Below are 26,012 nucleotides of genomic sequence, written 5' to 3'. Positions count from 1 at the left end.
TGAATTCTCCTCGGATGGGGAATCTGGAAACTGGGTCGTGAGATCAAACTACAGCACAATGCCGCTTTGAAAACCCGGCCGCTTGAGTTCTGAGGTGATGATAACGCCGTTCCCATCGTGAGAGAAAAGCTCATTGGTTAAGACTCACCAGCAAGCCTGTAACCATGTCTTCAACTATTTGATTTTTTTTTTTTTCTTTTTTTTTTTGGGGGTTGTGGTTTTTCATATTATTAAATAAAAATAATTAAATGTTTTATATATATATATATATATATATATATATATATATATTATAAAAACAAATATAATATAAACAGTTATATTAATAATAATAATAATATATTAGAAATGTTATCTATGAAATGTATAATAAAAATATAATAAATTTAATTATTGAAAATCACTTATTTAAAAATATTATATATTAAATATATAATGTAAAAATAGCAAGTAAATAATTAAATATTATTATCAATAGTATTTGATATGAGAAATGACATAATATATAATATGAAAATATAATAAATAATTACATTATTATTAATATATAATATAAAAATATAATATATAAAATATTTAACATAAAAATATCATAAATTATTTAGTTTTAAATAATATATTATATAAAAGGTTCTATAAATGATGAAATTATTATTAATAATAAATAATATAAGAAATATTACATATAAAACATAATATAAATATAAAATATAGAAAATAATATTTGTATAATAAAATTTAGTATGAATATAATATTATTAAGTGTAAATAAGGTTAATTATTATTCATAAAATTTTATATATTTGTAAAAGATAAATTGGCTGTTTATCCTTAAACCAATCAGCGAGCTCGAATAGTGGAAGTTTAATATATTTTTTATTTAATTATATATATGAAATGATGTTAAAATGTTACGATAGGCATTTTTACATATATGAACAATATTATTATTTCTTTTAATAGTAATTGGCGGCCGACAGGTTGAAAACCACTGAACTAGATGATAGGGAATGAAGAATTAAAGAGGAATGTGATGTGGAGCACACATTTGCACACGTCTCTCTGTCTGTCGCTCTGAGCTCCAGGGGGAAACTAAGATCTTGAAGCTGAAGAACCTGAGACCCAAGGACTACGCCAACTACAGCTGCATCGCCTCCGTCAGGAACGTGTGCGGCATCGCCGACCGCAGAGTCGTCTTCAGACTCACCAACAAAACTGGTGATTATATTCTACAAATATAATAGAAATATAAATAAAAGAAATGTATTGAGTAATAAATAATAATGAATAGTTATATATATATATATAAAATTGAAACATGAGGGTCAGTGTTTGCTGTGGTTTCAGCTCCCGCCTCCATCAAGCTGCTGGTGGAGGATCCGATCGTGGTGAATCCGGGTCAGACGGTGTCTCTGGTCTGCATCACCACCGGAGGAGAGCCGACGCCGAGCCTGAACTGGACCCTCAGCTCCGGATCTCTGCCGGAGAAGAGTCTGATGAAGGACGGGACGCTCACACTGCCAGCCATCGCCTCGGAGGACGCCGGCATCTACAGCTGCATCGCCAGCAACAACGTGGGCAACCCGGCCAAGAAATCCACCACCATCATCGTTAGAGGTCAGCTTCACTTTACACTTCATCTGAGAATCGCTCTTTAGTCAGTTTGTGTCAATGAATCGTTCAAACCACTTATGATTCATCTGTGAATCGGTCTTTAGTCAGTTTGTGTCAATGAATCTTTCAAACCACTTATGATTCATCTGTGAATCGCTCTTTAGTTTGTGTCAATGAATCGTTCAAACCACTTATAATTAATTTCTTAATCGCTCTTTAGTCAGTTTGTGTCAATGAATCGTTCAAACCACTTATAATTAATTTTTTAATCGCTCTTTAGTCAGTTTGTGTCAATGAATCGTTCAAACCACTTATGATTCATCTGTGAATCGCTCTTTAGTCAGTTTGTGTCAATGAATCGTTCAAACCACTTATAACTAATTTCTTAATCGCTCTTTAGTTAGTTTGTGTCAATGAATGTTTCAAACCGCTTGTGATTCATCTGTGAATCGATCTTTAGTCAGTTTGTGTCAATGAATCGTTCAAACCACTTATAATTAATTTCTAAATCGATCTTTAGTCAGTTTGTGTCAATGAATAGTTCAAACCACTTATGATTCATCTGTGAATCGCTCTTTAGTTAGTTTGTGTCAATGAATCGTTCAAACCACTGTGAATCGCTCTTTAGTTTGTGTCAATGAATCGTTCAAACCACTTATAATTAATTTCTTAATCGCTCTTTAGTCAGTTTGTGTCAATGAATGTTTCAAACCGCTTGTGATTCATCTGTGAATCGATCTTTAGTCAGTTTGTGTCAATGAATCGTTCAAACCACTTATAATTAATTTCTAAATCGATCTTTAGTCAGTTTGTGTCAATGAATCGTTCAAACCACTTATGATTCATCTGTGAATCGCTCTTTAGTCAGTTTGTGTCAATGAATCGTTCAAACCACTGTGAATCGCTCTTTAGTTAGTTTGTGTCAATGAATCGTTCAAACCACTTATGATTCATCTATGAATCGCTCTTTAGTTAGTTTGTGTCATTGAATCATTCAAACAGTTTAGGATTCATTTCTAAATTGCTCTTTAGTTTGTGTCAATGAATTGTCCAAACCGTTTAAGATTCATTTCTAAATCGCTTTTTACTTAGTTTGTCAATGAATCTTTCAAACGGCTTATGATTCATTTCCAAATCGCTCTTTAATCAGTTTGTGTCAATGAATCGTTCAAACCACTTATGATTCATCTGTGAATCGCTCTTTAGTCAGTTTGTGTCAATGAATCGTTCAAACCACTTATGATTCATCTGTGAATCGCTCTTTAGTCAGTTTGTGTCAATGAATCGTTCAAACCACTTATGATTCATCTGTGAATCGCTCTTTAGTCAGTTTGTGTCAATGAATCGTTCAAACCACTTGTGATTCATCTAAGAATCGCTCTTTAGTCAGTTTGTGTCAATGAATCGTTCAAACCACTTGTGATTCATCTGAGAATCGCTCTTTAGTCAGTTTGTGTCAATGAATCGTTCAAACCACTTGTGATTCATCTGAGAATCGTTCTTTAGTCAGTTTGTGTCAATGAATCGTTCAAACCACTTGTGATTCATCTGAGAATCGCTCTTTAGTTTGTGTCAATGAATCGTTCAAACCACTTATGATTCATCTGTGAATCGGTCTTTAGTCAGTTTGTGTCAATGAATCTTTCAAACCACTTATGATTCATCTGTGAATCGCTCTTTAGTTTGTGTCAATGAATCGTTCAAACCACTTATAATTAATTTCTTAATCGCTCTTTAGTCAGTTTGTGTCAATGAATCATTCAAACCACTTATAATTAATTTCTAAATCACTCTTTAGTCAGTTTGTGTCAATGAATCGTTCAAACCACTTATGATTCATCTGTGAATCGCTCTTTAGTCAGTTTGTGTCAATGAATCTTTCAAACCATTTAGGATTCATCTGTGAATCGCTCTTTAGTCAGTTTGTGTCAATGAATCATTCAAACCACTTGTGATTCATCTGTGAATCGCTCTTTAGTTTGTGTCAATGAATCGTTCAAACCACTTATGATTCATCTGTGAATCGGTCTTTAGTCAGTTTGTGTCAATGAATCATTCAAACCACTTATGATTCATCTGTGAATCGCTCTTTAGTTTGTGTCAATGAATCGTTCAAACCACTTATAATTAATTTCTTATTCGCTCTTTAGTCAGTTTGTGTCAATGAATCGTTCAAACCACTTATAATTAATTTTTTAATCGCTCTTTAGTCAGTTTGTGTCAATGAATCGTTCAAACCACTTATGATTCATCTGTGAATCGCTCTTTAGTCAGTTTGTGTCAATGAATCGTTCAAACCACTTATAACTAATTTCTTAATCGCTCTTTAGTTAGTTTGTGTCAATGAATGTTTCAAACCGCTTGTGATTCATCTGTGAATCGATCTTTAGTCAGTTTGTGTCAATGAATCGTTCAAACCACTTATAATTAATTTCTAAATCGATCTTTAGTCAGTTTGTGTCAATGAATAGTTCAAACCACTTATGATTCATCTGTGAATCGCTCTTTAGTTAGTTTGTGTCAATGAATCGTTCAAACCACTGTGAATCGCTCTTTAGTTTGTGTCAATGAATCGTTCAAACCACTTATAATTAATTTCTTAATCGCTCTTTAGTCAGTTTGTGTCAATGAATGTTTCAAACCGCTTGTGATTCATCTGTGAATCGATCTTTAGTCAGTTTGTGTCAATGAATCGTTCAAACCACTTATAATTAATTTCTAAATCGATCTTTAGTCAGTTTGTGTCAATGAATCGTTCAAACCACTTATGATTCATCTGTGAATCGCTCTTTAGTCAGTTTGTGTCAATGAATCGTTCAAACCACTGTGAATCGCTCTTTAGTTAGTTTGTGTCAATGAATCGTTCAAACCACTTATGATTCATCTATGAATCGCTCTTTAGTTAGTTTGTGTCATTGAATCATTCAAACAGTTTAGGATTCATTTCTAAATTGCTCTTTAGTTTGTGTCAATGAATTGTCCAAACCGTTTAAGATTCATTTCTAAATCGCTTTTTACTTAGTTTGTCAATGAATCTTTCAAACGGCTTATGATTCATTTCCAAATCGCTCTTTAATCAGTTTGTGTCAATGAATCGTTCAAACCACTTATGATTCATCTGTGAATCGCTCTTTAGTCAGTTTGTGTCAATGAATCGTTCAAACCACTTATGATTCATCTGTGAATCGCTCTTTAGTCAGTTTGTGTCAATGAATCGTTCAAACCACTTATGATTCATCTGTGAATCGCTCTTTAGTCAGTTTGTGTCAATGAATCGTTCAAACCACTTGTGATTCATCTGAGAATCGCTCTTTAGTCAGTTTGTGTCAATGAATCGTTCAAACCACTTGTGATTCATCTGAGAATCGCTCTTTAGTCAGTTTGTGTCAATGAATCGTTCAAACCACTTGTGATTCATCTGAGAATCGTTCTTTAGTCAGTTTGTGTCAATGAATCGTTCAAACCACTTGTGATTCATCTGAGAATCGCTCTTTAGTTTGTGTCAATGAATCGTTCAAACCACTTATGATTCATCTGTGAATCGGTCTTTAGTCAGTTTGTGTCAATGAATCTTTCAAACCACTTATGATTCATCTGTGAATCGCTCTTTAGTTTGTGTCAATGAATCGTTCAAACCACTTATAATTAATTTCTTAATCGCTCTTTAGTCAGTTTGTGTCAATGAATCGTTCAAACCACTTATAATTAATTTCTTAATCGCTCTTTAGTCAGTTTGTGTCAATGAATCGTTCAAACCACTTATAATTAATTTCTAAATCACTCTTTAGTCAGTTTGTGTCAATGAATCATTCAAACCACTTGTGATTCATCTGTGAATCGCTCTTTAGTCAGTTTGTGTCAATGAATCATTCAAACCACTTATAATTAATTTCTAAATCACTCTTTAGTCAGTTTGTGTCAATGAATCGTTCAAACCACTTATGATTCATCTGTGAATCGCTCTTTAGTCAGTTTGTGTCAATGAATCTTTCAAACCATTTAGGATTCATCTGTGAATCGCTCTTTAGTCAGTTTGTGTCAATGAATCATTCAAACCACTTGTGATTCATCTGTGAATCGCTCTTTAGTTTGTGTCAATGAATCGTTCAAACCACTTATGATTCATCTGTGAATCGGTCTTTAGTCAGTTTGTGTCAATGAATCATTCAAACCACTTATGATTCATCTGTGAATCGCTCTTTAGTTTGTGTCAATGAATCGTTCAAACCACTTATAATTAATTTCTTAATCGCTCTTTAGTCAGTTTGTGTCAATGAATCGTTCAAACCACTTATAATTAATTTTTTAATCGCTCTTTAGTCAGTTTGTGTCAATGAATCGTTCAAACCACTTATGATTCATCTGTGAATCGCTCTTTAGTCAGTTTGTGTCAATGAATCGTTCAAACCACTTATGATTCATCTGTGAATCGCTCTTTAGTTAGTTTGTGTCAATGAATCGTTCAAACCACTTATAATTAATTTCTTAATCGCTCTTTAGTCAGTTTGTGTCAATGAATCGTTCAAACCACTTATAATTAATTTCTTAATCGCTCTTTAGTCAGTTTGTGTCAATGAATCGTTCAAACCACTTATGATTCATCTGTGAATCGCTCTTTAGTCAGTTTGTGTCAATGAATCGTTCAAACCACTTATAATTAATTTCTTAATCGCTCTTTAGTCAGTTTGTGTCAATGAATCATTCAAACCACTTATGATTCATCTGTGAATCGCTCTTTAATCAGTTTGTGTCAATGAATCGTTCAAACCACTTATAATTAATTTCTTAATCGCTCTTTAGTCAGTTTGTGTCAATGAATCGTTCAAACCACTTATGATTCATCTGTGAATCGCTCTTTAATCAGTTTGTGTCAATGAATCGTTCAAACCACTTATGATTCATCTGTGAATCGCTCTTTAATCAGTTTGTGTCAATGAATCTTTCAAACCACTTATGATTCATCTGTGAATCGCTCTTTAGTCAGTTTGTGTCAATGAATCGTTCAAACCACTTATAATTAATTTCTTAATCGCTCTTTAGTCAGTTTGTGTCAATGAATCGTTCAAACCACTTATGATTCATCTGTGAATCGCTCTTTAGTCAGTTTGTGTCAATGAATCGTTCAAACCACTTATAATTAATTTCTTAATCGCTCTTTAGTCAGTTTGTGTCAATGAATCGTTCAAACCACTTATGATTCATCTGTGAATCGCTCTTTAATCAGTTTGTGTCAATGAATCGTTCAAACCACTTATAATTAATTTCTTAATCGCTCTTTAGTCAGTTTGTGTCAATGAATCGTTCAAACCACTTATGATTCATCTGTGAATCGCTCTTTAATCAGTTTGTGTCAATGAATCGTTCAAACCACTTATGATTCATCTGTGAATCGCTCTTTAATCAGTTTGTGTCAATGAATCGTTCAAACCACTTATGATTCATCTGTGAATCGCTCTTTCATCAGTTTGTGTCAATGAATCTTTCAAACCACTTTGAAAATCAGTCTGAATGATTACTCTGATGTTTGACCAATAGCAGATGATATGCGTTGTGTTTCCTGTGCTCTTCACACGTTCAGTCCTCCAGCTGTGTGTCTGATGTCCAGGAGTGAAGTTTAATGGCTTTTTGCTCTGAATTGTGAAGCTGATGATGTTCCTGGCGGCTCTTTCAGTCTGTTAGCATGAGACTGTCGATCAGATTAATCTCAGAGCGCTTGGCACATTACTGTCAGGTCATTATTACATTATTACAGGCACATTACTGTCAGGTCCTTTGAGTGAATCTCAGAACCTTTCATGACATTTTCAGGCCTTATTTTCCCCAAAATCACAAGGGCAAAATGCATATCATTTATACAGTATCATATTTTGTACAATATGTCTGTTACACTTTGTCTGTCAGTCTGTTTTAAAATATAAAAAAAATATGCAAAACTAAAATAAATTTTTTCAATAAAATCAAATGCATAGATCTCATGCCTTTTACCTTTTGCTTTTGGCACATTACAGCCGAAATGATTATTAGGCACCATTAGAATTAAGTAATTTAGGTGAATCTCATGAAACATGGCCTGAAGAAATTCTCAGGCATATTTCACCATAAAAGCATATTTTGTGCTATATTCTCATTAATGCAAACTTAGGCTAAGAAAAAATTTGAATGAACAAATGAATATATATATATATATATATACACACACACACATACAAATACATGGTGTTACAGTAGAAACAGTAGAATTAATAGAATTAGTTGTACTGGCCAAAAATATTTGTGCAAACGTTTGTGCCTGTTTTTATGAAAGTAAAGGATTATAATTAGGATCATTCGGTTTATTGAATAAATAAATAAAAATAAAATAAGATTTGTTAAAAAAAATTTGCATAGAGACATTCATTCTTATTAATTTCCCATTTTTGTAGTAATACCATTTTACAAAACAGTCATTACAGTCATATATATGCTGCAAACTGACCCACTTTTGGAAATATATATATAAGGAATATTTACTTTTGTTTTTTACTTTTTGTTTGTTTTTTTGTTTTGTTTTTTTGTTAAAGGTTCTTGACGTGGTCGCAAACGCTTTGCAAACTTTAGTGTTGGAATGCCTGGACTGTAGATGATTGTGGTTTCTGGCTAACGAGGGAACCTGCACGCACGTGTATGTGTGTGTTTATGTTTGTTTGTCACACTAGTCCTTGAAAACCCCCGTCAGTTTCGTCTGTGTTCAGCAGATGGATGCTTTACTCCACAGCCTGCTGTGACTTTGGCTGTGGCCTGTTCCTCCAGTATCCCAGCATGCTCTTGGCACGCCAGAGGCCCTCCATCATGATCCTGCTCTGGATTATAGGATCCGTTCTCCTTTCCAAAAGTGGGTCAGTTTGCAGCGTTTGGCTGACACAGAGCTCTTGTTCTCCTCTATTTTCCTTCGGTCGCTCCGTAATCAGATGGCTTTTACAGAAGAATCACTGATCTACTGCATTTACACTCCCTTTTTCTACATGAACTGAATCCATTGATATTGTATGTAATTTAATTGCTGTAATTTATTTTGTTGTATATTAATATTTAGTGTTTCAATGCCGTCATCTGACAGCAGCTTGTTACTTATTTGAAATCATCTTTTGGGAAATTATTGCATTTTTCTGAAATATTGTAAAATAAATTACGTTTATAATGGGCACAAATAAATTTTATTGAATCTTAGTGTCAGCTAAAAAAATACCTAAACATTTAAGTAATATGTTTCAAGTTTTGTTTATGCATAATATAATTGAATTTATTTATCTAGAATGAGTAAAAATAAATGGAATTTATTTCTTTTATTTTAAATAATAGTAACAAAAATGTATTTAATTAATGCATGTATTTATTTTATTATTATTATATTATATTATTAGTATTTGTTTAAATTATGAATTGTTTATTTAATTGAAGTAAAATGCATAAACATCAAAGATCTTTTATTATTATTATTTTTTATTAAGCAGTAATGCTTTACTTATTTTACATAACAGTAATGTTATTTATTTATTTATTTTAAATGACAATAATGAAAAATATTATTTATTTCCTGCGACTAAGAGTAAAGAGAATTTTATTCAGTTTTTTATGGCTTCTGGAAGCACCTCTCACAATTTGATCTCTAAAAGGGTCGGAAAAGTAAGTAGATCTAGCAGTTTTTAGAGCTTTTCTGTAGGAGGAAGTACTTTCCCTCCATGCAATATGAAATACCTCTAGTTTTGTTTTCTTCAGGCATTGGTTTTTTATTTGTTGAACATCAATTAAATTGCTTTTTTTTTTTTTGTATTTGCTAGTTCGGGGAACAGACTTGTTTCCTATAGCAGTGGTCACCAACTTTTTTAAGCCCAAGATCCCTGACCTTAGCTTTTATGAATGACAAGATATACCTATTGAAGAATTTATAGAAAAAGACATCCCAGATTGTACTTCCAATTGGAGGCCCTTTATTTATTTTATTTTTAATTAGTGATGCACTGATCATAGCTTATTCAGAATCAGTATTTATTTTATTTTTTGCTACATAAAACCATAGACTGTATAAAATAAAACGCATCACCGTGCACCGTGTGATCAGGTGATGCTCGTGTGCAGCTTGTTAGTCAACATGTGAACGACCGTCGTCACATTCACTGTGGAGCAGATCGAGACTGAGCAGCAGGACTTTCCATCTGTGGAGACGTGTGTGTGTGTGTGTCAGCTGAATCTCTCTGGGAATGGTTCCTCCTCAGGTGCATCTCCTTGAGTAAAGTCACGGCTCAGGTAGAGATGCCATCTGTCCCGTCACACACGCTCGTTATGAACGGCCTCGTTAGAAAGACACAAGGACAGTCACATGACCACAGATGAGCGATCGGTCAGGTCAGCTGCTCTGGACGGTGGATGGAGAGAAACTCATCACATTATTTCTCAAATCCCTCTCTGGGTGACACTGGGGTAGTTTTAGTTGCTGTGTAACAGTGCTGGTCTCTATGTGAATGATGGAGATGAAGTCTGATTGTCATTTAATTTAATGTGAACTCAAAGCTCTCTGGGTTTCTGTATTTCACATTTCAATCCCAATATTCTATAATGAGCTTCTACTAGTTGTTATACAAAGCATCATGATTTTAATGCAGCATAAGATGTGATCCAATACTCCACAACTACTTCATGTAAACCAGATTTATTATAGTTTTGTATTGTTATTTATTTTAATTTGTGTTTTATTTTATTTTATGTTTACAGTTAAGTTTTTGTTAGGGTTTTCAGGATTTTATCGTTTCAGTTAATGTTGCATTCATTTCCGAGTTTTATTTTATAATGTATTTTATTTTATTTTATTTTATTCATATATTATTGCACTTTATAATTTAAAAATATGTATATTTATCAGCACAGTCTCTGGTTGTATTTTAATGTATCAAAGGTTTTATAAAAAAACTAAATATCTAAAATAAAAATTAATGGCCAATTTATTTCAGTTTAGTTTCAGTTTTTCAGTTTTTATTATTAAGATTAAGATTTTAATTTAGTGTTTTATTTTTTATTTTAGTTAACCAAAAATGTTTTGTTTCATTTAATCAAAAGGATAGTAATACAGTTTTTTTTCCATTAATGAAAATATTTTAATGTTTTAGCATAATTTCAGTTTATGAACAATTTTAAATTCACTTTTAGTTTTTGTTATAATTTCAGTTAACAAAAAGGTTTTAATTTAGTTTTAATTTTTATTAAGTAAAAAAATGTTTTAATTTTTTTAAGAGTTTATTATTTAGTTGTTTTTTGGAATGTAAGTAGCCAAACATTTCATATCTTACAGCTGTTTTACGATAGAAATGTAAAACACCTGACAAAAATAATCAGGGATGCAAACTAATAAACGTGTCTGATTTCACCACTTTCAGTTGACGTGATTCATGAAATGTGACTCATAACTTTCAAAGTGAGAGGACAAGAAAAGAAGCCGTTTTCATCATATATTATACATATGATTAATAATGAATGTGCACATACTAAATAATTACATAGCTTTCCTGGTAACCTTCAACTTGTTTAATAAAATGATTCATAAAACATATAAATATCAGTCGACCATTTGTTTACTTTGTTCACTGACAAAGATATTTTAATGTATCAAAGGTTTTATAAAAAAACTAAATATCTAAAATAAAAATTAATGGCCAATTTATTTCAGTTTAGTTTCAGTTTTTCAGTTTTTATTATTAAGATTAAGATTTTAATTTAGTGTTTTATTTTTATTTTAGTTAACCAAAAATGTTTTGTTTCATTTAATCAAAAGGATAGTAATACAGTTTTTTTTCCATTAATGAAAATATTTTAATGTTTTAGCATAATTTCAGTTTATGAACAATTTTAAATTCACTTTTAGTTTTTGTTATAATTTCAGTTAACAAAAAGGTTTTAATTTAGTTTTAATTTTTATTGTTTAAGTAAAAAAATGTTTTAATTTTTTTAAGAGTTTATTATTTAGTTGTTTTTTGGAATGTAAGTAGCCAAACATTTCATATCTTACAGCTGTTTTACGATAGAAATGTAAAACACCTGACAAAAATAATCAGGGATGCAAACTAATAAACGTGTCTGATTTCACCACTTTCAGTTGACGTGATTCATGAAATGTGACTCATAACTTTCAAAGTGAGAGGACAAGAAAAGAAGCCGTTTTCATCATATATTATACATATGATTAATAATGAATGTGCACATACTAAATAATTACATAGCTTTCCTGGTAACCTTCAACTTGTTTAATAAAATGATTCATAAAACATATAAATATCAGTCGACCATTTGTTTACTTTGTTCACTGACAAAGATATTTTTTAGTATTTGAGTTACATAAAAATTTAAAAGTCATAATTAGGAGGAAAAGATATTGGTGTTGTGACATAAAATAATAACATTTTATTAAAATAAAAGAATACATTACAATATTTTAGAATATTCATAATATTTAATAATATTTTTCATAATTTATATAAATAATAATGAAAGCAATAATTTACCAAATTTAATTTAATATGTGAATTAAAATTATATAAAATAATTTAAATAGAAATGATCCACTTTATTATAGTGAAGCAGCTCTCTGGGGTTTGGAAAAGAGCTGGACTCGTGTAGTCAAGGTTGTTCTGTTGGAAGAATATCCATCCATCTTAGCTGAAGGCACGGTGGTTTGTTTTATTAATATTCACACAATATAAAGTGCATTTGTGTTGAGTCATGTGAGATCTTGATGAAGATCTTGATGAAGTAAAGCATGTGCAGATATAGATAGCGTCTCCATCACTCATGCAGCTGGAAACACATTTCATTCGGTGCATTAGAGATATATCACATGTTGGATCCTGTAATGAATAATAATGTTCACTCTTGAATTTATTCCCAGAATGTCTGACATGAGCTGCGCCGTATATATATCTACAGTGTGAACATGAAAGGGGTTTTTCATTTTGAGCTCCAGTGATGAATATATATAGCACATTATTATAATACGTCTTGACAGTTGTGTGAATTTTTTCTTTCCTTCTATTTCTCATCGCAAATGAATGCATTATAAATTCAAACATGGTGTATAAGTACTTTAATTCTACATTTTCATTATGTTTTTATGTGTATATATGTATGTAATGTCACAATGCAATGCAATAAATAGCCAAATCAATCAGTTATTTATTGCATTTAAATGGCATATAACTCTGCATTAGCATCCAGAGTGTCCCGGCGTTTCATAAGCGTCTGCTTTTATCTGGTCTGGCTGTGGAAGCACGAGTGTTTCTGCGTTCAGTCACACACACATCAAAGCAAAGGCCGCAGCATCAATAATGCATCGGCAGCGTGCTTCTGTTTAAATCATCTTCAGGACTGTCCTCCTCCTCTCAGAAGCTCCTCGTGTCCTTCTGCTCTGTGTTCCTGTGTTAAACCCAGTCAAATCCGTCCCCAAACACCACTCAGAGCTCTTGGGAGATGCATAACCCGGGACGTCCTGATGGGAAAGCAGTGTTTGTGTGAAGTTGAAGAGGTTGTGTTTCTGATGTGTAACGGCTCTTTGTAGTGCAGTACACTATCTAGTGAGTGTTTGCAGACTGCAGTGGACTCAACATTGACAGACGCTCAGTGTTCATGTGTTATTCACACACTACAGACGTGAACTCAATGGACTGATCATCATTTCACTAAATACTTTTTTTTTACTTTTTCAGTTTCTCATACAATTGTTTAAATCTCCTTTATCGAGATAATCCATCCACCTCACACCTGTGCAATAATCATGCTGTCTAATCAGCATCTTGAAATGTCAAATGTTATCCGAGCGAAGAAGAAATGCTCACGAACACAGATTTAGACAGATTTGTGAACAATGTTTGTGAAATAGGCCTTTTGTGTACATAGAAAAAGTCTTAGCTCTTTGAGTTCAGCTCGTGAAAAATGAGGGCAAGTGTTGTGTTTATGATTTTGTTCAGTATGGTTCTGTTTGAATTCATTTCAGCTGAATTAAAAAATGATTCAGTTTAAGTTTATCCCTTCTCTAACTTCAGTATTTAGATTTTCTGATCAAGTACTATCGGTTTGAGGATCTTGAAGAGCTAGTTTGTGAGTGTTTCTCGTTTCTGTGTTTGCTAAGCGCTGAAGAAGGGCCGCTTCTGGATCACTCCGGACCCGTACCACAACGACGATAACATCCAGATCGGCCGCGAGGTGAAGATCTCGTGTCAGGTGGAGGCCACGCCGCCCGAGGAGCTGCAGTTCAGCTGGCTGAAGAACGGCCGGCCGTTACGCAGCTCCGAGCGCATGGTCATCACACAGACTGACCCCGACATCTCGCCCGGAACCACCAACCTGGACATCATCGACCTCAAGTTCACCGACTTCGGCACCTACACCTGTGTAGCAGCTCTCAGAGGAGGAGCCATCCCCGAAATCAGCATCGACGTCAACATCTCCTCCACCACTGGTGAGTCTCACACACACACACACACACACACACACACACACACACACACACACACACACACACACACACACACACACACACACACACTCACACACACACACACACACACACACACACTCTCTCTCTCTCATACACACACACACATACACACACACACACACACACTCACACACACACAAAGACACACACACACACAAAGCAGATCAGATGTCAGGAAATACGGAAAGCTCATGTATCTGAGAGAAGCTCTAGCTCTGTCCTGTAATCTTCAAAATAAATGTTAAAAGCAAGGTTTTCCCAGTGATGCCAAGTGAACATTATTATTTAATGTAAAAATTGTACATTATTACATTATTTACATGTTACATTGTTTTTTCTACTTATTTTTTTCTTTTTGAATTTTGAATTTGTATTAATTTTTATTTATGTGTTCATCCATTTTTATATTTTTTCATAATTGTACAATTTTTATTTATTAATTCACTCATTCTTCATTCATTTATTTATAATATTAATAAGTTAAAATGATTTAAAATGTATCCATTCATTTATTTATAATATAATTCATTCATTCATTCATTAATAATAGAATTGTAGAATTGAATTTATTTAAAGTTAAAATTTATATGGATATAATTATTTACTTATCTATTTATTAATTTTGTAAATATTTTTATTTATTTATAATTTCAAATTATTCTCTATTATAATTATTATGGTAGTTTAATATTACATATTTAATTTTACATTTTGTTTTGTATATTTAATTAATTTGTTCATAATGGAATTTTATTATCTTATTTACTTAGTCACAATCAGTGCTTTAAGTGGGCCAGTAAGCACTGGTAATTAGTACCGCCATCTCTCCATGCGCCCAGAACGTGCTTTTAGCATACCGGTACGTTCAGTTGGACATCTGCTTTAATAGAGGTTTTAATCCTTTGCCTGCGCTGCCGCTTTTCAGAGCACCCTTCACAATGCACGCTTCCTAATTCTTCCTAGTTTGGAGTATGGAGCGTGAATCATTTGAACCAGTTCGGGAGTTCGGAGCGGGTTCGCGAATCATTTGAGTCAGTTCGGGAGTTCGGAGCGGCTTTGCGGATCATTTGAATCAATTCGACAGTTCGTAGCGGGTTCGCGAATCATTTGAGTCAGTTTGGGGATCGTGAATCATTTGATTCAGTTCGGGAGTTCGGAGCGGGTTCGCGAATCATTTGAATCAATTCGAGAGTTCGTAGCGGGTTCGCGAATCATTTGAGTCAGTTTGGGGATCGCGAATCATTTGAATCAGTTCGGGAGTTCGGAGCGGGTTTGCAAATCATTTGAATCAATTCGAGAGTTCGTAGCGGGTTCGCGAATCATTTGAGTCAGTTTGGGGATCGCGAATCATTTGAATCAGTTCGGGAGTTCGGAGCGGGTTCGCGAATCATTTGAATCAATTCGAGAGTTCGTAGAGGGTTCGCGAATCATTTGAATCAATTCGAGAGTTCGTAGCGGGTTCGCGAATCATTTGAGTCAGTTTGGGGATCGCGAATCATTTGATTCAGTTCGGGAGTTCGGAGCGGGTTCGCGAATCATTTGAATCAATTCGAGAGTTCGTAGAGGGTTCGCGAATCATTTGAATCAATTCGAGAGTTCGTAGCGGGTTCGCGAATCATTTGAGTCAGTTTGGGGATCGCGAATCATTTGAATCAGTTCGGGAGTTCGGAGCGGGTTCGCGAATCATTTGAGTCAATTTGAATGCAGTAGCTCTTTCTAAGGGTATTTTTTCAAAATCCTTTTGCACATTTTATTTATGTTCAGTAGTTATTTGTAGCTCAAGCAAATCCACAAACTAATAAAAGGATTTATTATTAAGGTCGTCTGTTGAATGCTATATATAAAAGCCCTTCAATATAGTTGTTGTTACCTCAGGGGATGAGGGGAGTCATCAAAAAAACTTTTTTGGCTTTAACAGAGTACCGACACCTCTTTTGGGCCACTTAAAGCACTGGTCACAATATAATTCATTTACATGTATTTATTATTCATTTAACTGTAACTTTGTTTATTCAATTATTATAATATTATATTGTTTATAGTGTTTTATGTATTTATAGTGGATTTTATTATTATATATTTAAATTTAATAATTGTATATATTTTTCATTCATATTCATTCATTTATAATATTTTTTTTACATTTTGTAAATAAATGTATTAATTTATAATGTGATTAAATGTTATTATTTTTATAATAAAAATGTTAAATAAATTAATAATTTTATTACATTTGAATTTATTTATTTATAATATAATTTATTATTTTCACTATTTGTTTATTTAAAAATGAAAATGTATATTAGCATACGTGCACTTTTAGCAGGACTTTGAGGCCAGCCGTAGTGTTTTCCCGTGTAGATCGCGTGCAGGAGTTCAGAGAAATGAGCTGCTGCTCTGTAATCAGGAGTCACACTTGATCAATGAGCTTCCATCCACAGTCCTGTGTCGTTTATCATTATCCTCCGTCCATCTCGGATGATCAGATCGATCCGTGAGAGCGCCAGCAGACATGCCTTGCTCAACAGTGATTGTTAAACCTACAGAATCACAGCGAGAAGAAGTCGTTTATGTGTGAAATTATATTCAGATTGATGATTCTGTTCAGAGTTTGTTCACTACCTGCTTTGAGCAGAATGTCCTAAAGCATATATATATATATATATATATATATATATATATATATATATATATATATATATATATATACAGTATTTATTTATTTATTTATTTATTCATACATTCATTCACTTATTATAATAAATGTAATAAATAAATAATTATATTTTTATTTGTGTCATTTTTTTATACGATGACATGACATGACTTATAAATCTATTAACTATTAACAATCTATTAACATTTTAAATATATAATTTCTTGCCTGTTTATTGACATTTCTTTATAATATTATTGTATTTATAAGTAAAAGTAATTTATTTGTAATTATATTTACTATATTTATTTATATATACATTCATTTATTTATTTATTTTTGTTTGTTTGTTTTCTGAAGACCACAGTGGTTTAGTTTCATGCTGATGTGAAATCAGCCAATAAGGAAAGTCATTAGACTGACTCTGGTAGACTAAATTATTTTATTTGAATAACCCACAGTAAGAACATGAATTAATGAGTGAATAGTGTGTATTTAGTTCACGTCTGAGTATCTGCCAGCGTCTGTCTGTCTCTGAAGCTCCTGTCCGTCCGTGTTTTGTCGTTTCGGTGACCTCTATCAGGACCGGGCGCTTCTGAAGCACTCCTAATAAAAGCGTTTAGAGGAGATTACAGGGATTCATGCTGTGGAAGTGTTTCAGCTGAGAACGAGCCCAGAACATTCAGTGTTTGAGCCAAGCGCACCTCCATCCTGCAGTCGACCGGTGATGGTGTGGTTAATGAAACAGACCTTCAGCACAGAAACACTGCCAGATCTGGAGAGAGCTGAGAGACGGGCTCTGGCACTGCAACACACGTTTATACACAATAATCAATCAATGTGCTTTACATAAAAACTACATCTATTAACATTTGCTGGTGGTAATCATTCATTTATTCATTTATTCATTCATTCATTCATTTATTTATTTATTTATTTATTTATTTATAATTTGATTTATATTTTATATTTATTTTACTTTTTTTCATTTGTAATTACATTTATTTTTTTCATTCATTCATTAATAATACAATGTATTTGTCACAATCATTAGCTCACTCAGGACCATTCCACCCATCAACCACCAGATGTCACTATATCATCACTTGCACACTAGCACCTCTCATAATGTTGCACCACACCCGAACTACATCTCCCATGAGTCACTGCATCACTATCACCTAGCCACACCTGCACCTCATTCATCAGCTGATCTCCTTGACACACCTGCACCTCATTTACACACAAGCACCTCTCATACTGTTGCACCACACCCAAACTACATCTCCCATGAGTCACTACATCACTATCACCTAGCCACACCTGCACCTCATTCATCAGCTGATCTCCTTGACACACCTGCACCTCATTTACACACAAGCACCTCTCATACTGTTGCACCACACCCAAACTACATCTCCCATGAGTCACTACATCACTATCACCTTGCCGCACCTGCACCTCATTCATCAGCTAATCTCCTTGCCACACCTGCACCTCATTTACACACACATATAAGCAGCACTCACACACAGACGCTTTGCGAAGACTTGTTTAGCCCCGTCTTACATTTCCGAGTGGTTTCCCTGTTTTTCCGTGTCTGACCTTTGGATTGTGTATTTCGACTCTGATTCTCTGCTGCCTGCCCCGATCTCTGCTCGTTACTGTTTATGATTCTGGATATCCCTGACACACCTGACTCCATTCCTGAACTCTGCCTGTCGAACCATTCTGTTGAATAAATGCTGCAATTGAATCCGAATGCCTCTGACTCTCCTGCGTAACATCATTTATTTATTTAGATATTTCTGCCAATGTGTAAAGTCATTGGATAAACACATGAAAAAAAATAATTTTACAAAATGAAAGTTCAAAAATAAATAAGTTAAAAATAATAAAAATAAATGTACAAATACAGGGCATTATAAATGAATGAAAAAGGTGGGGAAAAAAACTAATTCAAGATTTTTTTTATTTTTTTTATCGAGTCATTTATTGGTTTATTTTCCTATCATTACATTTATTTATTTATCTATGTATTATTTATTTTTAATTCCTTTGGTCTTCTAAATTAATTTATATATATATATAATATTCTATTTTATTTCAAGAAATTATTTATAATAGTTTTGGTTTTAGTTATGACCCTGCTTCTTAAGCTGAGCTCCCTTCCATAATCTTGGTCACTTCTTACACAAACCAGTGTTTTTCTCGCTCATTAGCTGCTAGATTCGCTTCTTTAGTTGAAACTGTGCAGTTAATGATTTATTCAGGAGGCGTGTGCTGAGATGTTCTCCTCCGATAGCAGAAGGATTAAATAATGAGGAAACGCGTGGAATGGCAGAGCTAAAACACAATCCATCTTCATTCTGCTCAAGTGTTAATGAAGCTGTAGCACGAGAGAGAGAGACAGGGAGAGAGAGAGACAGAGAGACAGAGAGACAGAGAGAGAGAGACAGAGAAGACACTTCTATCTGCAGCCGAGCAATTAATCTTCACATTAGTCGTTACATTTAAATGTGCTGATAATGAGGACTCGGAGAGGACGGCTCAGATAGCAGCGCTTGCACACGTTCAATCAGCCTCACGCTCGCTTCGTCCTTTAGAGTGACTCCTGAATTTATCAGAGAGACAAATCGAACTATTACTTCTCCATGCTTTGAATTCCTTTTCATTTATCTGCTGGAGTGAAACTAAGGAAGCTCTTAACGATCCACAGCTTCAGCTGCTTCTGCTGGGAAGAGACCGGAAAACATTTCTACTGTCGTTTTGTTTGTCCATCAAGATTTGGAAAAATGTAGTATTGCATCAGCATCTCTGCAAAGTGAATGGGTGCCGTCAGAACGAGAGTCTGATAAAAACATCCCAATAATCCACAGTCCATCAGTGAACATCTGGAGAAGACAAAACCTGAAACACATCCAGCATTAAGATGATTTTAACTCAAACACATAGAGTCTATAATCCAGAATAACACTTCCTCCAGTGAAAAAGTGTTCTGGTCTGAATCAGGAGAGAAATCTGCACAGATCAAGCAGCGTTTAGACTAATATGTGAGAGAAAACGGCTGATGCACTTTTTCACTGGAGGAAGTATGGATTATAGACTCGTAAAATTGCTATATAATGATTTTTTTTTATATTGCAAATAATCTGCATTACATTAGTGAGAAAAAAACATAATACTTATATCTGAAACATAAGAAACAATCTGAAGATACATAATTGTAAAATGTTTAAATGAATGGCATTTTGAGGATTACTGTCAAAATAATGCAAATATGCTTCATTTTCTTTAAGCTGTGTTGTTTGACATGTCGGTGAAATGTTTCGATGAGATTCTTTGATGTTTCTTTGATTCGCTGATGTGTTGCCATGGCGATGCGGACGTGATGTCATTTCCCTCGTCTCCGAGGACCCTGCAGCTTTATTTATTTATTTATTTTTGTCTCGTCAGACGTGTCGAGGCTTCAGTCCTGAATGCAGCGCTTTTATCTCCTCACACAGAGCGACAGCTGAAGGATTTCTACAATTTACTGAGTTTATGCCGATAGAAACGAAAGTATAAAAGACAGCGGGAGATGATTTAATTCCAATCCTTCAGAAACGCTGAAGGAACTCGTCACTACATCTGAACAAGTCTGAAAAGTTTAGAAGCTTGAAAAGATTTTGATCATAAGAACATTTAAATGAACTAAAATAAGATAATAACAATAACAAAATAAATTATTTACTATATTTTATTCCAAATATTTACAGTGGTAACATAATTTCTTTTTTTTTATTATAGACAAAATAAAAATAAAATAAAATATAAAAACAAACTTTTTATTTCAAATAGTTGCCACAGCAACATAAAAATGTCATATTTGAAATAAAATAAAATTAAAACACTTAAATATTTCAATTCAGTTAGCTGCAACATAACATTTTCATTATTTGAAATAAAATAAAAATAACTAAAATATAAAAAAATCTTAAATATATTTAATTTCAAGAAATCAAACATAAAAAACACTAAATTTTAAAAACGTGAACATTTTAGCTACATAAAAACATTTATATTATTTGAAATTAAATAAGTTAATTCAATAATTTTTTTAAACTTTTTTCAGCTATATGTAATATATATAGACTTTTTTCAGTTAATATTTTATATACAGTTTTTCTTGATTTCTAACACACTACAAACAGTTAATACAGTTCTCAAAACACACACACGTTTCTGATTTATGCATTTATTTATTTGTTAATTCATTGTTTATTACTGTACAGTAACTGAAAGTATATTCCAATGTTTGTTTACTGTATATTTAATATATACAGTATTACTTTTCTCTTCTAGTGCTTTTGATCTACTGTAAGATCTCTTTACAGTAGTGTAATGACGGTAAACATTTAAAGTTTATTGCTGATTTTTACTGTATCTGCACCGCTCTATTTATGTCTATACTGTAAGAGTCATTGACTTGCAAAAGGATTCATGTTTTCAAAATGAGGTTATTGTAACAGTGTTTTGAAGTGACCTCACTAGTGTTCTCTAGGCAGTGAAGTAGTGTAAGTGTGTCATCTGAGGACAATGTTTGAGTTTTTGGTTTTTGACTAAAGTATTTGATTGTGACCTGGAAGTTTGTAGTTTTGGTTCAAATTGGTGTGTAGTTTTGAGATTGTGTTTCTAGTTGATGGTGAATTGTGTGGTAGCAATTGAGAAAAACTGTAAGATGCATGCTGTTGGGAACCACTAAAGCATTTAGTGGCATTGCTGTTTGATCGACTTGTTTTCCATCATTTGTTCGTTTGATTTTCCATCCCGAATCCAGCACAGATTGTGTTTCGCTCATAAACACACACTCAGGTCTTGACCATCTTCTACGACCCCGTCTGCTGCCTTTCTAGAGCCCCGTATCAGTCCCTCCTCTGTTTTTCTCTTTCTTAGTTCCTCCGAACCTGACCGTACCGCGGGGCAAGTCTCCGATGGCGGTGCGGGAGGGAGACACGGTGGAGCTGGAGTGCCTTGTTTCAGGGAAACCCAAGCCCATCATCCTGTGGTCTCGGGCGGATAAGGAGGCGCCGATGCCGGACGGCAGCATGCAGACGGAGACCTACGACGGCGTTCTGCGCATCGTTAACGTGTCGCGAGAGATGAGCGGATCCTACCGCTGCCAGACCAGCCAGTACAACGGCTTCAACGTCAAGCCCAGAGAAGCTGTGATCGAGCTCATCGTGCGCTGTAAGTGCTCCTCAATCCCTGTCCAAATGTCTTCATGTCAATAACAACATGAACGTCCACCCAATCAAACCATTCACAGCAAAAGGTCCCCATCAAGTCTCATTTTACAATTAAAAATCTCAAAATTTCAAAATATACAACATTTATTTTTACTGAAATCTGTTTCAAAATATATTTATTTGAGTATACTGAATATATATATATATATAAAAAAATGTTTTGGTAAAATCTGTTTCAGAATATATTTAGGTAAATATATTTTCTATTAATATATTTGTGAAATATTTTTGAAAATATATTTGTTACATATAAATGTATATTTTAGAACCATTTAAAAATATACTTTGCCCTCCATATCTTTTTTGTCTATAATAACTGTAAACATACCAATATGCCAAAAAATATATATTTTAAAATGTATTTTTAAATATATTTCAAAATATACAAAATTGACCAACAAAACTTTTTTTGCTACTAAAATATATTCAAAATATATTTATGTAAATATATTTTATACCAATATATTTTTGCCCATTGTTTGTTTAATAAAAAAAAAAAAAATGTTTTTCCCTCCATATATTCAGTCCAAGAAAAACATTATTTGTTTTTCATAACGTGTTAAATATATTTGTAAGTATATTTAAACTATACAAAAGATGCTCAAAATATCTTGATTGTGAGTAGTTTCAGTGTTTATTTTTTACTAGGGCTGTTGGGTCAGACTGTAGGACTAGATGTAAGACTGGTTTATTTTGTATTTATTTTTTATAAATAAAATAGAGATTGTCCAGATTTGTGGGTAGGTATCAGTGTTTTTGTGCAAGTAAACAGTTTTACAAGCTGTGCTTTGAATCACCATGAATGAATCTCAAGAGCTACATAATCGCATCCATTATGGCTTGATATTGAAAGCGGCAAGTTGTGAGTCACACGAGGTCTATCCTGTTTCTCTGAATGTGAGTGTGTTTGAGATGTGTGATCAGGAACACGTCCTGTACTTTCTGAAAGCATGTTTGTCAAGGACAAGGAACTGGACTCACTTCAGACGCCGTTACTCCACATTACAGATTCAGTCTTTATCTGACAACACACTGCTTGGTTTGTTGCTTGGCTAGTTTTTAAGCTTTTCAGAGCTGTCTGTCTTAAAACTTTCAAACTTCACTCTTATAAAATTACTTCTATATCATTTGTACATACCATATTTTATAAAGTACAAGTAGCTTTTTTATATTCTGAAATATGCTCTGATTTATATTCCAAAGTAACTTACATAATGTAATTAATGTAATATAACTTAAACAATTCAAGGTTTCTACAGATGTATTGCTCATGTATGTGTGATAAGTATGCAGTATTTTCTTTCAGTTTTCCTTCATTTCATTGCAAATGCGTTTTGTTCGTTTTCTTTATTTTACAAAAGCACAACATTATTTTAAAGGTACGTTTCCTGTTTTGACTGATGTCTATCTTTCTGCTAATTTAAAGAATTATAAAGTTATTTAGCTGATTCCCTGGCTATGCGCTGATGTATGCAGTCTTAAACTCACTCAGATTTGAAGTGAACGTTTAGGCGCTCGGGCTTCAGTCTGTGGAAATCTTCAGGGAGGTGGAGGTGTGTTTGCGGTGTGAAATCACGCTGAGAGATAAAGCGTCTCTGGTGTGACGTTGAGCTGAACGTGTGAACGTGATGAGAATGGCTTTCCTGAGTCACAGCAAGCATCCACGTTTATCCTTCATGCACTCAGAAGAAGTACACTACTGATGATGTGTCCGTTTTCTGGAGCAATCTCGATTTTGTTCATGTCTGGAGATTTAGTGATTCTTCATGAAGATTCATGACTGTGACTCAGATGAAAGCGTTATTATGAATATTTCTAGCATACTGTACACTGTATATACCCTGCTGTTGGTGTGTTGCATTGTAACAAGTTGTGTCGTGTCACTACTAACTAAATAAATCTTCACTTAATAGTGTTCACAAACATCCCAGGGAGTCATTTTATTTGCTTCTTTTTTATGAATTAAATATTAAATACTGCAATTTAGCTCCAATAATTCAATTCATTTTTTTTTTTCCTAAGTGTTTTTATCTCCTAAGTTATTATAAATATATGTGCTCAACTTTTACGCTTTTACCAGAAAAATCTGGTAAATATTCAAAGTTTCAGTTCTGATGAACATATTTTACAATGTCTTCAGTTTTAATAATTTTAGTACTTAAATTTAAGCTGGTTTCCTAAGCAAGATTTGTAATTTCTAATATTTTTTTAGTATTCAAAATGATTTTAACCAAACTAAAACTACCTTTTTTATATAATTGTATTTATTCATATCTTTATACATTTATACAGATTTATTTTATTATTATTTATTATTATTATTATTTCAGCTAGCTTCCAATATATATTTTTTTAAGTTACGTTTTTCATCTAATATTTATACTTTATTTTATCTGGATTTCAGTTTTCCAAACCAATATTTAATATTTTTGGTTTGCGTTAACAGAACTAAATCTATTTTTATATTTATAGTCTTTTTTGTTAAATTTTTTATATATATATATAATTTAAAATTATTTAAATTTAAAAATGTTTTTCCCTCCATATATTCAGTCCAAGAAAAACATTATTTGTTTTTCATAACGTGTTAAATATATTTGTAAGTATATTTAAACTATACAAAAGATGCTCAAAATATCTTGATTGTGAGTAGTTTCAGTGTTTATTTTTTTCTAGGGCTGTTGGGTCAGACTGTAGGACTAGATGTAAGACTGGTTTATTTTGTATTTATTTTTTATAAATAAAATAGAGATTGTCCAGATTTGTGGGTAGGTATCAGTGTTTTTGTGCAAGTAAACAGTTTTACAAGCTGTGCTTTGAATCACCATGAATGAATCTCAAGAGCTACATAATCGCATCCATTATGGCTTGATATTGAAAGCGGCAAGTTGTGAGTCACACGAGGTCTATCCTGTTTCTCTGAATGTGAGTGTGTTTGAGATGTGTGATCAGGAACACGTCCTGTACTTTCTGAAAGCATGTTTGTCAAGGACGAGGAACTGGACTCACTTCAGACGCCGTTACTCCACATTACAGATTCAGTCTTTATCTGACAACACACTGCTTGGTTTGTTGCTCGGCTAGTTCTGAAGCTTTTCAGAGCTGTCTGTCTTAAAACTTTCAAACTTCACTCTTATAAAATTACTTCTATATCATTTGTACATACCATATTTTCTAAAGTACAAGTAGCGTTTTTTATATTCTGAAATATGCTCTGATTTATATTCCAAAGTAACTTACATAATGTAATTAATGTAATATACCTTAAACAATTCAAGGTTTCTACAGATGTATTGCTCATGTATGTGTGATGAGTATTCAGTATTTTCTTTCAGTTTTCCTTCATTTCATTGCAAGTGCGTTTTGTTCGTTTTCTTTATTTTACAAAAGCACAACATTTCACTGTTATTTTAAAGGTACACAAATAAAAATAGAACGTTTTCTGTTTTGACTGATGTCTATCTTTCTGCTAATTTAAAGAATTATAAAGTTATTTAGCTGATTCCCTGGCTATGCGCTGATGTATGCAGTCTTAAACTCACTCAGATTTGAAGTGAACGTTTAGGCGCTCGGGCTTCAGTCTGTGGAAATCTTCAGGGAGGTGGAGGTGTGTTTGCGGTGTGAAATCACGCTGAGAGATAAAGCGTCTCTGGTGTGACGTTGAGCTGAACGTGTGAACGTGATGAGAATGGCTTTCCTGAGTCACAGCAAGCATCCACGTTTATCCTTCATGCACTCAGAAGAAGTACACTACTGATGATGTGTCCGTTTTCTGGAGCAATCTCGATTTTGTTCATGTCTGGAGATTTAGTGATTCTTCATGAAGATTCATGACTGTGACTCAGATGAAAGCGTTATTATGAATATTTCTAGCATACTGTACACCGTATATACCCTGCTGTTGGTGTGTTGCATTGGAACAAGTTGTGTCGTGTCA

General features: G+C 33.4%; 1 protein-coding gene across 3 annotated transcripts in view; it reads left to right on the top strand.

Moving 5' to 3' along the window:
• LOC113076066 (MAM domain-containing glycosylphosphatidylinositol anchor protein 2) overlaps nt 1–26,012 on the top strand; it is a 75,421-nt gene that overhangs the window by 24,584 nt on the left and 24,825 nt on the right. Inside the window, exons 4-7 of one of the 3 annotated variants that reach the window (XM_026248729.1) lie at nt 1,086–1,218; nt 1,348–1,617; nt 13,763–14,092; nt 21,696–22,016. In XM_026248729.1, coding sequence (XP_026104514.1) covers nt 1,086–1,218; nt 1,348–1,617; nt 13,763–14,092; nt 21,696–22,016 — 1,054 coding nt within the window. Of the gene's footprint in view, nt 1–1,079; nt 1,219–1,347; nt 1,618–13,762; nt 14,093–21,695; nt 22,017–26,012 lie in introns of all 3 variants that reach the window. The other 2 variants (XM_026248730.1, XM_026248727.1) reach the window with 2 other exon arrangements.

This window comes from Carassius auratus, unplaced genomic scaffold, assembly GCF_003368295.1.
Source record: "Carassius auratus strain Wakin unplaced genomic scaffold, ASM336829v1 scaf_tig00018493, whole genome shotgun sequence".
NCBI classification, from domain to species: domain Eukaryota; kingdom Metazoa; phylum Chordata; class Actinopteri; order Cypriniformes; family Cyprinidae; genus Carassius; species Carassius auratus.
The sequence above is the reverse complement of the archived record's forward strand: the minus strand, read 5'-3'. Positions and strand labels throughout refer to the sequence as shown.